This window comes from Lithobates pipiens, unplaced genomic scaffold, assembly GCF_037356315.1.
Source record: "Lithobates pipiens isolate NorthernLeopardFrog02 unplaced genomic scaffold, aLitPip1_a1.2 Scaffold_37, whole genome shotgun sequence".
NCBI classification, from domain to species: domain Eukaryota; kingdom Metazoa; phylum Chordata; class Amphibia; order Anura; family Ranidae; genus Lithobates; species Lithobates pipiens.
In genome coordinates, this window is record NW_027507825.1 from 4,649,523 (window position 1) to 4,663,364 (window position 13,842).

Consider the following 13,842-nt stretch of genomic DNA (forward strand, 5'->3'; position numbering starts at 1 on the left):
ATTCCTCCGAGATCCATGCCTCATTCATTTTTAGAAATGTGAGGTAGTTAACACTGTGGTGAGCTAGGCGAGTACGCTTATCGGTCACAATCCCCCCTGCTGCGCTGAACGTCCTTTCGGACAGGACACTGGATGAGGGGCAAGCCAACAGTTCGATTGCAAATTGGGCAAGCTCTGGCCAGAGGTCAAGCCTGCCCACCCAGTAGTCTAGGGGTTCATCACTCCTCAGAGCGTCCACATCGGCCGTTAACCCAATGTAGTCGGACACCTGACGGTCTAGGCGTTCCCTGATGCTGGATCCGGATGACACCTGTCGATGGGTCGGCTGAAAGAATGACCTCATATCCGAAGTCACCAACACATCTTCAAACCGGCCTCTTCTTGCAGGCGCTGTTGGATTGGTACCCGCAAATCCTTCTCTGGGAGTGGGAATTGCTCCTCTGCCAGCGCACGCAAAAGCAGAATGCAGCATTTCTCGAAGCAAGGCCTGGAAGTGCTGCATTCTGACAGCCCTCTGCGACGGCGGTAACATTTCCGCCATTTTGTGTTTGTACCGGGGGTCTAAGTACGTTGCCACCCAGTACTGGTCCTTGACCCTCATGCTTTTTATACGGGGGTCCCTATTAAAACACTGGAGCATGAAGGCCCCCATTTGCACTAAAGTGGAAGCGGTGTGGTGGCCTGGCTCCTGCTCATCATCCAGGATAATGTCGTCCTCTTCATTCTCCTCTCCCCATCCTCGCACAACAGGGATCCCAGAAAGGTTTAAAGCATGCTCTTCTTGCTCCTGCTCATCCGCCCCGGCACCATCCTCCTCTGACTCCTCATCAGACTCCTGTTGTTGACTTGTCTCAGATAGAGTAGCCCCCCCTGGGAATTCATCCAGCATTGCGACTTCCTCATCTTCCCGCTCCTGCTCCTCCACAGCCTGATCAATGACACGACGCAATGCACGCTCCAGAAAGAAGGCATAAGGTACCATGTCACTGATGGCGCCATGGCTGCGACTGACCAGTTTGGTGATCTCCTCAAATGGCCGCAGAAGTCTGCATGTGTCGCGCATGAGCAGCCACTGGCGCGGTGAAAAAAAACCCAGCTCCCCAGAACCGTTTCTTTCGCAGAGTTCATACAGGTAGACGTTAACTGCACGTTTCTGCTGGAGCAGCCTATCAAGCATATAGAAGGTTGAGTTCCATCGCGTCGGGCAATCGCAAATAAGACGTCTGACCGGCAGATGGTGTCGCCGCTGAATGTCAGCAAGGCGAGCCATGGCCGTGTAAGATCTTCTGAAATGGGCCGAGATTTTCCTTGCCTGCCGCAAGATGTCCTGGACCCCAGGGTATTTGACAAGGAATCGCTGCACGACCAAGTTTAAGACGTGTGCCATGCACGGCACGTGCGTGATTTTGCCCTGTTTCAATGCGCTAAGCAGATTGGCACCGTTGTCACACACCACTTTACCAACTGTCAAATTGAGCGGTGTTAGCCACTCATCTGCCTGTGAACGCAAAGCTGAAAGGAGTGCCGGGCCAGTGTGGCTCTTTGCTTCCAGGCACAACAGACGCAGCACGGCATGGCAACGTCTCACCTGGCATGTGGAATAGGTTCTGGGGAGCTTGGGCGGTGCAGTGGAAGAGACGCTAGCAGCGGAAAAGGAGGAGGCAGCTGAGGAGGAGAGGGAGGAGGATGGAGTAGGAGGAGGAGAAGAAGAGTCAGGCCTGCATGCAATCCGTGGCGGTAAAACCAAATCTACACGGGTGCCACGGGTTACATGCTTGACGGCCGTCAGAAGGTTCACCCAGTGGGCAGTAAAACTGATATACCTTCCCTGCCCGTGTTTGCTAGACCACGTGTCTGTGGTCAGATGTATCTTGGCACCGACACTGTGTGCCAGAGATACATTCACTTGCCGCTGAACATGGCCATATAGCTCTGGGATGCCCTTCTCTGAGAAATACTTCCTTCCTGGGACCTTCCATTGTGGTGTTCCAATGGCCACAAATTTGCGAAAGGCCTCCGAGTCCACCAGTTTATATGGCAGTAGTTGGCGGGCTATGAGTTCTGACAAGCCAGCCGCCAACCGTTGGGCAAGAGGGTTATCCGGCATCATCATTTTTTTACGCTCAAACATTAGGCCCACGGAAGCCTGCCTTTTTGCAGAAAAATGTGAGCTTGGCGTGATGGAAGGTGGAGTGGAGGACAATTGTGAGGAGAGAGGAGAAGGAGAAGTAGAAGACGAGGCTGGACGGTGAGAGCCTGCAGTGTGGCTTTGTGTGTTCCGTTGCTCCCACTGGGCTCGGTGATGGCTGCTCATGTGCCTTCTTAAGGCGGTCGTCCCTAGGTGAGTATTGGGCTTACCGCGACTAACGCGTTGACTGCAAAGATTGCAGATGGCAACGCTATTGTCAGCAGCGGACACGTTAAAAAAAGCCCACACTGCGGAGCCATGTGCCGGTGTCCTGGGAGCGCCAGATGTGACCGTACATGGTCGATGACTCGCTCCTGATACATTTGCAGTCTGCTTTGTCCCTGCTGTGCAATGTAAGTCATTGCTGCTTCTCCTCCCTATCTGCTGGTCCATATCTCCCTCTGAACTCCCCTCCTCTTCCTCTCTTGTGGGCACCCACGTGACATCACTAGACACGTCATCATCAACGTCACCTTCCCCACCGCTATAAGTAGAGATCTCGGAGTAGGCAGCAACACCGGGGACCAACCTCCTCCTTGGGCTGATCTGGGTACTGGCGTCAGACTGCTGAGTAGCGCTTGTTGCTACCTCCTCTTCCTGATCCAATACCAAGAGTGGCTGCGCATCAGAAATGTCCTCTTGATATGGATCGGAAAATAATTCCAGTGACTCAAGCGGAAGGTATGTGGTGGTGGTGGTCGTGTTGTTGGTGGTAGTGTCTTTGGGGGTGCACATAGCAGAGAGTGAAGAAGAGGGTGCAGATCGAGAGGATGAGGAGGGTGCAGAAGAGTAAGGCTGAGCGAGCCACTCAACCAAGTCTGGTGCATCCTTTAAAGTAATTGAACGCACCTTCTGCAACTTCCCACTTTGGCTCAAGCCTGTTGCTCCTGCCCTACCCCTACCACCCCTGCGGAAGGGCCTGCCTCTTCCTCTGCCTGTCATTTTTTAAATGACCCTGTGACAAAACTCTTAGTCCCTATACCGATGAAGGACTGCTGCAGTATAGGGCAGCGGTCAGCAGTGGTGCACGTCAACCCTATCTATTGTGGACCGATAGCGGTCCTTACAGAACAGCAGACTGTACCGCACTCAAGCCTATGTACCGTAGCACCCTATACCAAGTTACCAGTCCTTATAAGAACTTTTGTGGACCAAGCAGGTTGTGTATTAGTGTTTAGCAGACTGTACGTCAGTCCCTATACCGCTGAAGGACTGCTGCAGTATAGGGCAGCGGTCAGCAGTGGTGCACGTCAACCCTATCTATTGTGGACCGATAGCGGTCCTTACAGAACAGCAGACTGTACCGCACTCAAGCCTATGTACCGTAGCACCCTATACCAAGTTACCAGTCCTTATAAGAACTTTTGTGGACCAAGCAGGTTGTGTATTAGTGTTTAGCAGACTGTACGTCAGTCCCTATACCGCTGAAGGACTGCTGCAGTATAGGGCAGCGGTCAGCAGTGGTGCACGTCAACCCTATCTATTGTGGACCGATAGCGGTCCTTACAGAACAGCAGACTGTACCGCACTCAAGCCTATGTACCGTAGCACCCTATACCAAGTTACCAGTCCTTATAAGAACTTTTGTGGAACAAGCAGGTTGTGTGTTAGTGATTAGCAGACTGTACGTCAGTCCCTATACCGCTGAAGGACTGCTGCAGTATAGGTGAGCGGTCAGCAGTGGTGCACGTCAACCCTATCTATTGTGGACCTATAGCGGTCCTTACAGAACAGCAGACTGTACCGCACTCAAGCCTATGTACCGTAGCACCCTATACCAAGTTACCAGTCCTTATAAGAACTTTTGTGGACCAAGCAGGTTGTGTATTAGTGTTTAGCAGACTGTACGTCAGTCCCTATACCGCTGAAGGACTGCTGCAGTATAGGGCAGCGGTCAGCAGTGGTGCACGTCAACCCTATCTATTGTGGACCGATAGCGGTCCTTACAGAACAGCAGACTGTACCGCACTCAAGCCTATGTACCGTAGCACCCTATACCAAGTTACCAGTCCTTATAAGAACTTTTGTGGAACAAGCAGGTTGTGTGTTAGTGATTAGCAGACTGTACGTCAGTCCCTATACCGCTGAAGGACTGCTGCAGTATAGGTGAGCGGTCAGCAGTGGTGCACGTCAACCCTATCTATTGTGGACCTATAGCGGTCCTTACAGAACAGCAGACTGTACCGCACTCAAGCCTATGTACCGTAGCACCCTATACCAAGTTACCAGTCCTTATAAGAACTTTTGTGGACCAAGCAGGTTGTGTATTAGTGTTTAGCAGACTGTACGTCAGTCCCTATACCGCTGAAGGACTGCTGCAGTATAGGGCAGCGGTCAGCAGTGGTGCACGTCAACCCTATCTATTGTGGACCGATAGCGGTCCTTACAGAACAGCAGACTGTACCGCACTCAAGCCTATGTACCGTAGCACCCTATACCAAGTTACCAGTCCTTATAAGAACTTTTGTGGACCAAGCAGGTTGTGTATTAGTGTTTAGCAGACTGTACGTCAGTCCCTATACCGCTGAAGGACTGCTGCAGTATAGGGCAGCGGTCAGCAGTGGTGCACGTCAACCCTATCTATTGTGGACCGATAGCGGTCCTTACAGAACAGCAGACTGTACCGCACTCAAGCCTATGTACCGTAGCACCCTATACCAAGTTACCAGTCCTTATAAGAACTTTTGTGGAACAAGCAGGTTGTGTGTTAGTGATTAGCAGACTGTACGTCAGTCCCTATACCGCTGAAGGACTGCTGCAGTATAGGGCAGCGGTCAGCAGTGGTGCACGTCAACCCTATCTATTGTGGACCGATAGCGGTCCTTACAGAACAGCAGACTGTACCGCACTCAAGCCTATGTACCGTAGCACCCTATACCAAGTTACCAGTCCTTATAAGAACTTTTGTGGAACAAGTGAGTTGTGAATGTTTAGCAGACTGCAGCAGAAGGGCAGCAGTCAAGTATAATATCCTTTCTATATTTGGAAGAAAGAATATTATACATGTACAAGCCTATTACTGTACCACTGATACCAGTCCTGAAAAGAACCTTTGTGGAACTAATAATAACAGCAAGTCTTTAAAATTACCCTCACTGCCTGACAACACTGCTTCCTTCCTGTCCCTATACAAATTGGCAAAAAAAGAGAACGATTAGTGGTTACTGGAACAGCTCTTTTGTGGACCTTGATAGTAACAGCTAATGATGATGATGATGATGATGATGATGAAAGACTAATCTGGCTGTCCCTGTAGCATACACCGTCCTTTCCCTTTCTCTAAACTAACAAAAGACACTCAGGCTGCTGCAAGAATCAGCAGCACAGCAAACCTATCAACACCTAACACCTATACCAGTCCTGAAAAGAACTTTTGTGTACCAAATAGCTAGTGGTTTATCTCTCCCTACTCCACACAGGAACCTGTCCCTATCGTAACAGAAGAAAGAATGTAAAATGGCCACCGGATCGGGTGTATTTATAGGTTAGGGGGAATGTACAAGTGTCCATGTGCTGTCATGTCTCAATTGGCTGTCCTGTATCACATGATAAACGTGTCACCAAAGGTTAAAGTTCTTGTATACATTAAACACGTAAGTCCGCCGCGGCGAACGACGGAAAAAGGCGTTCGAACGTGCGGACCGCGAATGTCGGAAATTCGCCGCGAAACGACCGCCGGGCGAACCGTTCGGCCATCACTAGTCAGGACCGACACTTGAAACTTAGTGCACTTACCCTTTGTACCCCTGTACAGCTGATTCTCAGGAAGAGGACGTAATGTTGAGATTACCAATTGTCAAATGATATTCAATTACTTGGTTGTATATTTTTCTTAATCATAAGATATGTCTCAAAGTGAAATGGTGGCATTAAGCTGTGATGTACTGCTTTTCAATAAAAGAGTTAAAAGTAAAAAAAAAAAAAAAAAAATCTGGTCCGGAACAAACCCTGCTAAGGTGGTTTGTAAAACCTGGACTGGATTCTACCTTAGTTTCCTGCACATTAACGCATGTGAAGTGATACACAACGTCCATCGATCACCTCACCTTTCATAATGTCCCAGTAGTTACATAATTACATAGTTAATCTGGTTGAAAAAAAGACCATCTAGTTCAACCAACATAGATAAAAATTAAAAAAAGGACACACACACAACTTGAAAGCTTATTGTATCCCCCTTATGTATTTATACATGGAGATCATATCCCCCTTATATATTTATACATGGAGATCATATCCCCCCTTATGTATTTATACATGGAGATCATATCCCCCCTTATGTATTTATACATGGAGATCATATCCCCATATGTATTTATACATGGAGATCATATCCCCCTTATGTATTTATACATGGAGATCATATCCCCCCTTATGTATTTATACATGGAGATCATATCCCCATATGTATTTATACATGGAGATCATATCCCCCCCTTATGTATTTATACATGGAGATCATACCCCCCCTTATGTATTTATACATGGAGATCATATCCCCTTATGTATTTATACATGGAGATCATATCCCCATATGTATTTATACATGGAGATCATATCCCCCCCTTATGTATTTATACATGGAGATCATACCCCCCCTTATGTATTTATACATGAAGATCATATCCCCATATGTATTTATACATGGAGATCATACCCCCCCTTATGTATTTATACATGGAGATCATATCCCCATATGTATTTATACATGGAGATCATATCCCCCCCTTATGTATTTATACATGGTGATCATATCCCCCTTATGTATTTATACATGGAGATCATATCCCCCCCTTATGTATTTATACATGGAGATCATATCCCCCGTATGTATTTATACATGGAGATCATATCCCCCGTATGTATTTATACATGGAGATCATATCCCCCGTATGTATTTATACGTGGTGATCATATCCCCACCATTTTGGCTAGGGCAAGACCGGCAGTAAAGCCCGGCAGCTTCACAGACGTCTCTCTCCTGCACATCCGTGAAGTATGCTGCGCTTTGTGAATGGCCCGGGCAGAGTGAGAAGGGGGAGGGGGTCTCTGGCTGAGTTTTCTTGGCGAACTCAATCAGAAGTGGGAGCGGGTACCTATCAAAACCAAGTACCTACTCCGGATGGGGGGGGGGGGGGCGTGAACAAGTGAAGTTTCCCCTTTTGGGTGGTGCTTCACTTTAAACCTCATCTACCACTTAGTTGCCTAATTAGACAGAGCATTGAGGTCGGCTTGTAAATTGGAGACATCCTGTAAGGAAGTTATTCCACTGCATAGCTCGGTGTCATCCAGAAAGACTGAAATCCCAGACCCCGTAACATTTATAAAGATAATAAAAAGTAAGGGTCCCAACACCTTGGGGTACACCACTGATAACCTTAGACCATTCAGAGTAAGAATCATTAACCATTGCTCTCTGAATTTGGTCTTTTAGCTTTTTTCTATTCATTTACAGGCTGATTTTCCCTTGAGTGTCCTAATCCTAAAAAAAAGCCCTATCTACATATAATCAAATAAAAAAAAAAAAGGAAAATTTTTTTTCCGTCAGGACTCTCAAATTTTTGCATGTGGGAATTCGGTCAGCTAAATTCCGATGGAGCGTACACACGGTCGCATTTTCCGATGAAAAGCTCTCATCGGTCTTTTGCTGGCCGAAATTCCGATTGTGTGTACGCGGCATTAGTCTTATCAGTGGTTGAAATCAAAGACTCAACTAACACATTGTCATTACCTGCAGGTGAGCGTCTATACTGAGAAGACATGAAGTTCCTCCTAATTTTGCTTTTGCTCATCCCGGTCATAACTGCTTCAGATGAACACAAATCTAAAGAGTGCCATGAAGATGCAGAAGGTGGAAGGAAAGCCCAAGCACTAAAAGAAGCAGCAAAGGGAAATACTGAATTTGCCTTTGATTTCTTCAAGCATCTGACCTCTGTGTCTTCTCAGGGCAAGGATTCACCACCCAAAAATATTGTTTTATCACCTTTCAGTATTTCTTCTGCTTTTTCCATGCTGTTGTTGGGCGCCCAATCAAAGACCCACCAGGAAATCCTGGAAGGTTTGAGCCTGAACAACAAAAAATCCACAGAAAGTGAGCTCCACCAGGCGTATTCCACTCTTCTCCGACTTCTGAATGAACCAAAAAGCAGCCTTCAAGTTGACATCGGCAATGCCCTCTTTGTAGAGAAGACACTGGCCTTGCTGAAGAGGTTTGAAGATGATTTAAAGAATCTTTATCATGCTGAATTTAGGAAGACCAATTTCAATGACCTACAAAAGGCTACAAAAGAAGTGAATGAATATGTGAAGAATAAAACTGAAGGCAAAATTAAGGATCTCGTCAAAGAATTTCCTGCAGATACTAAGTTGGCCCTGGTCAACTATGTTCTGTTTAAGGGTAAGAAGAGAGCCACAGGATCTGGAGTAGACGATTACATATGTAGTGCTACCCGAGGAGAGGCTGCTGTAGATTACCCCAGGTCTTATTTGCTCGCACAGAAGCTGCTAGTCACAAGAACAGTTCCATGTATACTGACAATACAAGCTCAGTCTAGGGGATGTCAAACAAAACCAAAGAGACTTCTAAGCTCAACTTACCATCCAGCATGTGACCAAATTTTCCTGTCTAACAATAAGCATTAAAACAGGGATTTAGTCTGCACACATTTGCAAATACATGCATAAGCTACAGAGCACTGTAAAGGAACCCCATTTTCTGTAGTCCCAGCTTAAAAATTTGAGAGCCTCCACAGTAGAAGCACTGGTGAGGCAATGCAGTGGATACCTTTTCTGCCATAGTGATATGTGCTGGGTGTCCAGTGCACCCCTGAGCCTTTAAGAAGGGTTGTGTTCCCACCAGGCTCACCCAACCTCAAACTATCCATTATAATGCATGTGCTTCCACTGTGGAGGCTCTCAAAGCCCTTCCAGTGCTCCTTGCTGTGGAGTCCAGTTATAGGTGGGACAGTGGCCAGTTGTTTATACTGTTTAAATGCTGGTAAGATAACGCAATGGCCACCTTTGCTGCCATAGTGATATGTGCTGGGTGTGCAGTGTGCCCCTGTGCCTTTAAGGAGGGTTGGGCACCCTTCAGGCTCACCTACCCTCTACCTATCCATTATAATGCATGCGTTTCAACTGTGGAGGCTCTCAAAATTTAGTTAGGATTACAGAAAACAGGATGACTTGATGAGACTCTGTAGCTTATGCATGTAATTGCAAATGTGTGCCGACTAAAGCCCCGTTTTTAACGCATATTGTCAGACAGGATGATTTGGTTGGTTGCAGGCTGGTTGATAAGTTGAGCTTGGAAATTTCTTTGGTTTTGTTTGACACGCATCGCTCTTACAGAGCTCCTTGCTGTGGAGGCCACTTATAGGGGAAGGATAGCCAGGGTCATGCACAGGAGAGCAGAGAAAGACAGTCCATTAAACAAGCCGGGGTCAAATCAGGAGACGGGCATAAGACAGGTCCAGGGGCAAGCTGAGTCATTAACAGGTATTCACAGCAAGGTTTCACAGGAACAAACGCACTAAAAAAACGAAGATCAGCCAGCAATCACAGAGGATAGCTAGCTCCCTTATAAAGGCCGCTTGGCGTCAATCCGGGCTGAGAACATGCACATCAGTGCGCCTGCACATACCCATGTGCCTGCACATCCATTATGCCTCCAGCTGGCATTTCTGCCATGTAAGGCACTGGCGGGAATGGCGAGTCTTCATGGGCCAGTGTCCTGACAGTAAGTCTTACTCACAATGTTCCAGGTGCTGACTGTGATCTTCCATGGGTAGTTCCTCATTAGGGGAGATAAAAAAAAACACTTTCTCCATACCAGGACTTCAGAACAGTGCTCTCCTGCAAAATCCTTTAGCAATGTTCTCCCAGCCTTCGGGCCCAGCCACTGATGAGGTCCTAACTGTAGTTCCCATCTCACTACAGCTGCCTCCAGGGGCAGCAGGCCAGGAGAATAGGATCCTATTAGCAGGGGAAGACCTTCTTGTAAGGCTTCCCTTTCATATTTATCACCTCCCCGGCCACCTTCTGGATGCCCCCTTCCAGGAATTGGCTGAGGTGGGATATATTTCCCTTGGGAGCTGCAACGTTTTTCATTACCTTAGTTTCACAAACACCAGGCAATTTGTATTTTCTGTAAGGCTTTATTCCTTGAAACTTGAGATGATGTTACAGATGGTAAAGAATATGAGTTGCCTCTGTTAATCCCGGTTCCTGACTGATCCTGTGTACTATCCTTTTATGAACCGACCAGCAACACTCAGAATAATACTGTGGGTTGTGGATTTCAAAGTCCCAGGCCTCACCGCCAAATTCCTTGATTCTTGCAATCCGCCCATGTCAGTTGTGGAAAGTGTCTCTCACTAGGTTCTTGGACACATAGCAAGTTTACGGATAAGTACCCCTGGGTTGCACTCCCTTTGCTCTCTCCCATCGACAGTCCATGTTTCCCACAGAAGGTCGATCCCAGTTTTCTCCACCCGCTTTACACCTACTTCCTCCTCCGCGTGGTCCTGCATATCCCAGGCAGGGACGCCTTGTTCCTCCTCTGGTCTACATAGAGACGTCTGTTCAGGCCATCCAGCACTGAGGTCTCTGAACCCCCAGGCCTTCAAGCCCCCTCCTGCTATCCAGCACTGGGGTCTCTGAACCCCCAGGCCTTCAAGCCTGCTCCATGCTCTAGATCTCTCCTTTCTTCTCTCTCTCCTCCTCCTCTGGAAGCATGTGACCCCCAGCTTATATGCGAGTCCTGCCCCTGCCAATACAAGTTAATGATTGGTCCAGAGCTCTCCACATTAGCTGCCTGCCACTCCAGTCCCAAGTCCTGCCTCCCTTCCAGAACATTTCCACTGAAAGGTTGAGGGGATCTCTCTGAGCCAGAGTATAGGTGGCCACACCCCCCTCTATTCTTGCACTTCCCTCTCCCAGATAAACAACCAGGCCTAGAAAAGTGCAAGGCCCGGGCTATATTTACCTATCACTACCTACAGAAACATACTTAGCACCCACCTAAATGGGGTGGGTGCTATATATGATATAATATTTATAATATTCATATCTGAATATTTGACTCTCCCTGCTCTATATTCTGGAAGCTTCTCCCAGGAGAAATCAGACACCCAGCTTAGAAAGCCAGACCAGACAGAAACAATAGATCACTGATTCACTGACTACAGTGAAGCTAACAACTGAATTTAGCCTTATAGCCTAACTAGAGAAGGGTGCTACACATATCAGTTGATTCCAGGGTTGTCAGCCCTGCCCATTTTTCTGCTGCTATATAGCAAAACACACTCCCTTAATTAATGGAGGTAAGGAGGGAAGAGATGTTCTGTAGGCAAGTAATGCTGAACTAGGCAGAGCTCAAAACACTGCTTGAGGTTTCAGTGTTTTAGGAAGTAGATTAATGATGATAGAACCTTGAGACAATAATGGTTGACACTTCTATGTTCAAATTTTTGTCAATATTATGTTGTCCCTGTGGGGTATCTGGATGATAGGTAGGCAGCTTCTTCATTTTTTATTATTATTATTTATTATTATTAATTAGTTATGTTCCATTCGTTTAGGTGCGGCATTCGTTATTTCTAATAGTTCGTATTCGTTACGTTCACGAACAGCCAAATTTGAAAGGAAATTCCAATACCTATAATTTAATAGTTAGTAATAGTTACATTATTATTAGTTATTATTTTATTTTTATTTTTTTATTTTTTGGATTTTCAAATTTTTGAATTTACGAATTTTTGAATATCCCGAAAAATGTGTTAAGTGGGTTTTCTTTAATACGGATGTTTCCAAATTAACAAATTTGTTTCAATTTGTTAAAAAAATAATAATTTGGAACTAAACTAATTGCACATGTCTAATGTCATGACATTGCTTCCGTGTTACTAGATCCGAGACCCGATCAAAGCCAATTCCAGCTTCATTCGGGTCTCCAGCCAGCCAGCGGACGTATAGGATGAGATGGAAGAGCTTGGGAGAGCCGTGGAAGATGGCGGGAGTAGGGGGGTGGTCCCCTCGCGCTCCTTGGGATAACAGCCAAGCAGCTTTTTAGCCGCATCGGTTGTTATCCCAAGAAAGCCAACCGCCGGCTGTAAAAAAATTATACCGGGTGGTTATGCGTACAGCTGAAGGCATCACCCCGGTACAAATCCTTCAACCCGAGGCTGCATATTTGCATCCGGTCGGCGTGAAGGGCTTAAAGAGACAAAACATGGGAAATGTTCAGGTATTGTTGAGATATATTGAATGTGCTTTTTTTCCCAGACATTGGCTTTAATGCCATGAGCATGTTTTATTTGGGGCATCACATCTAATAATTTCATGAGTTTATTTATCCATTCACCAGAGATTTTATTGGATTTAAATCACATACATGTTTTATGTTATTAGGAGAATGGCAGGACACTTTTAATGCAGCATTTACAAGGACCCAGAAGTTCAAGGTTGATACGAACACAAAGGTGGATGTTCCAATGATGAGTCGAACGGGTCAGTACAACATTTACCGTGACACAAAGCTTCCTTGTACAGTGGTGGAGCTTCCATACAAGGATAACGCATCCATGATTATCGCCATGGCTGAGCCGGGCAAGATCCGTGAGGTAGAGCAAGGATTGTCTGCTGAGACCATGCAACGATGGAGGTCATCATGGAGAAAATGGTAAGAGGAGAACACTGCAGGCCAACGTACAAAAAAAACCCCCTAAATTTTGTTTACATGTTTATTCAAACTTAAAAAACATTTTCATATAATTGCATACCATGTATCTATATTCTGACATGCCATATGCCTGCTGAATATGGAAATTGAACTTGCTGGGCGAGCATTTATAAACTCATTTAGCTTACAGGAGAAAGACAGCCCAAGACAGACATCAGCAGTGCTGTGATGTTGCATAGTTGGCAACATTGTAAAAAAAAAATTCTGCGACACTTTTTTGGCTGTAGGCGGGGTTGTATTATAATTAGGGGGCAGGGCATGTGTTTGTAGGTGTGGCATAGGTAAAAACTGAAAATGTGGCGTGCCACTGCGTGAAATGGGCGTGGTTTTACGTGCATAATGGGCGTGGCTTAAATAGGCGTGTGCTCAAATGGGGTGTGGTTAGAGTCTGAGATGAATGCTGGATGGAAAGGGAAAGGGGGGGGGGGAGAGGGATGGAGGGACAGCAGCCCCAGATCCTACACCACAATAGCAATATGTGTTTTCCAGAGTTTGACAATCAGCTGATAAAGATACTTCAAATACCTGTTTTTTGCGCTTCAATCATACCGCCGCCATAATTGTTATGGTGTCAGGATAATTAAAGGGCATTATTTCTATTATTATATTGTAATATAAAATGACATCATTCAACTCACCATAATGCAGAGTCAGTGGGAGCCATGAGCGCGTCACTAGCCACGTTGCCTGCCACCAGATGCCATCAGGTGCCCCATCAGCGGAGCCTTCCTCACATCTGTGTCTCCATCAGCGGAGCCCCTCCTTACATCTGTGTCTCCATCAGTCCTCCTAACATCTGGTGTCCCCATCAGTCCTTCTTACATCTGGTGTCCCCATCAGTCCTTCTTACATCTGGTGTCCCCATCAGTCCTTCTTACATCTGGTGTCCCCATCAGTCCTCCTAACATCCGGT

General features: G+C 46.5%; 1 protein-coding gene across 3 annotated transcripts in view; it reads left to right on the forward strand.

Annotated features, from left to right (window-relative positions):
- Positions 1-13,842, forward strand: part of LOC143956499 (alpha-1-antitrypsin-like) — a 46,803-nt gene that overhangs the window by 17,824 nt on the left and 15,137 nt on the right. For all 3 annotated transcript variants that reach the window (XM_077466698.1, XM_077466699.1, XM_077466697.1), the window contains 2 exons: positions 7,926-8,585; positions 12,599-12,869. In XM_077466698.1, coding sequence (XP_077322824.1) covers positions 7,949-8,585; positions 12,599-12,869 — 908 coding nt within the window. In that variant the 5' untranslated portion in view covers positions 7,926-7,948. The remainder of the gene's footprint in view (positions 1-7,925; positions 8,586-12,598; positions 12,870-13,842) is intronic.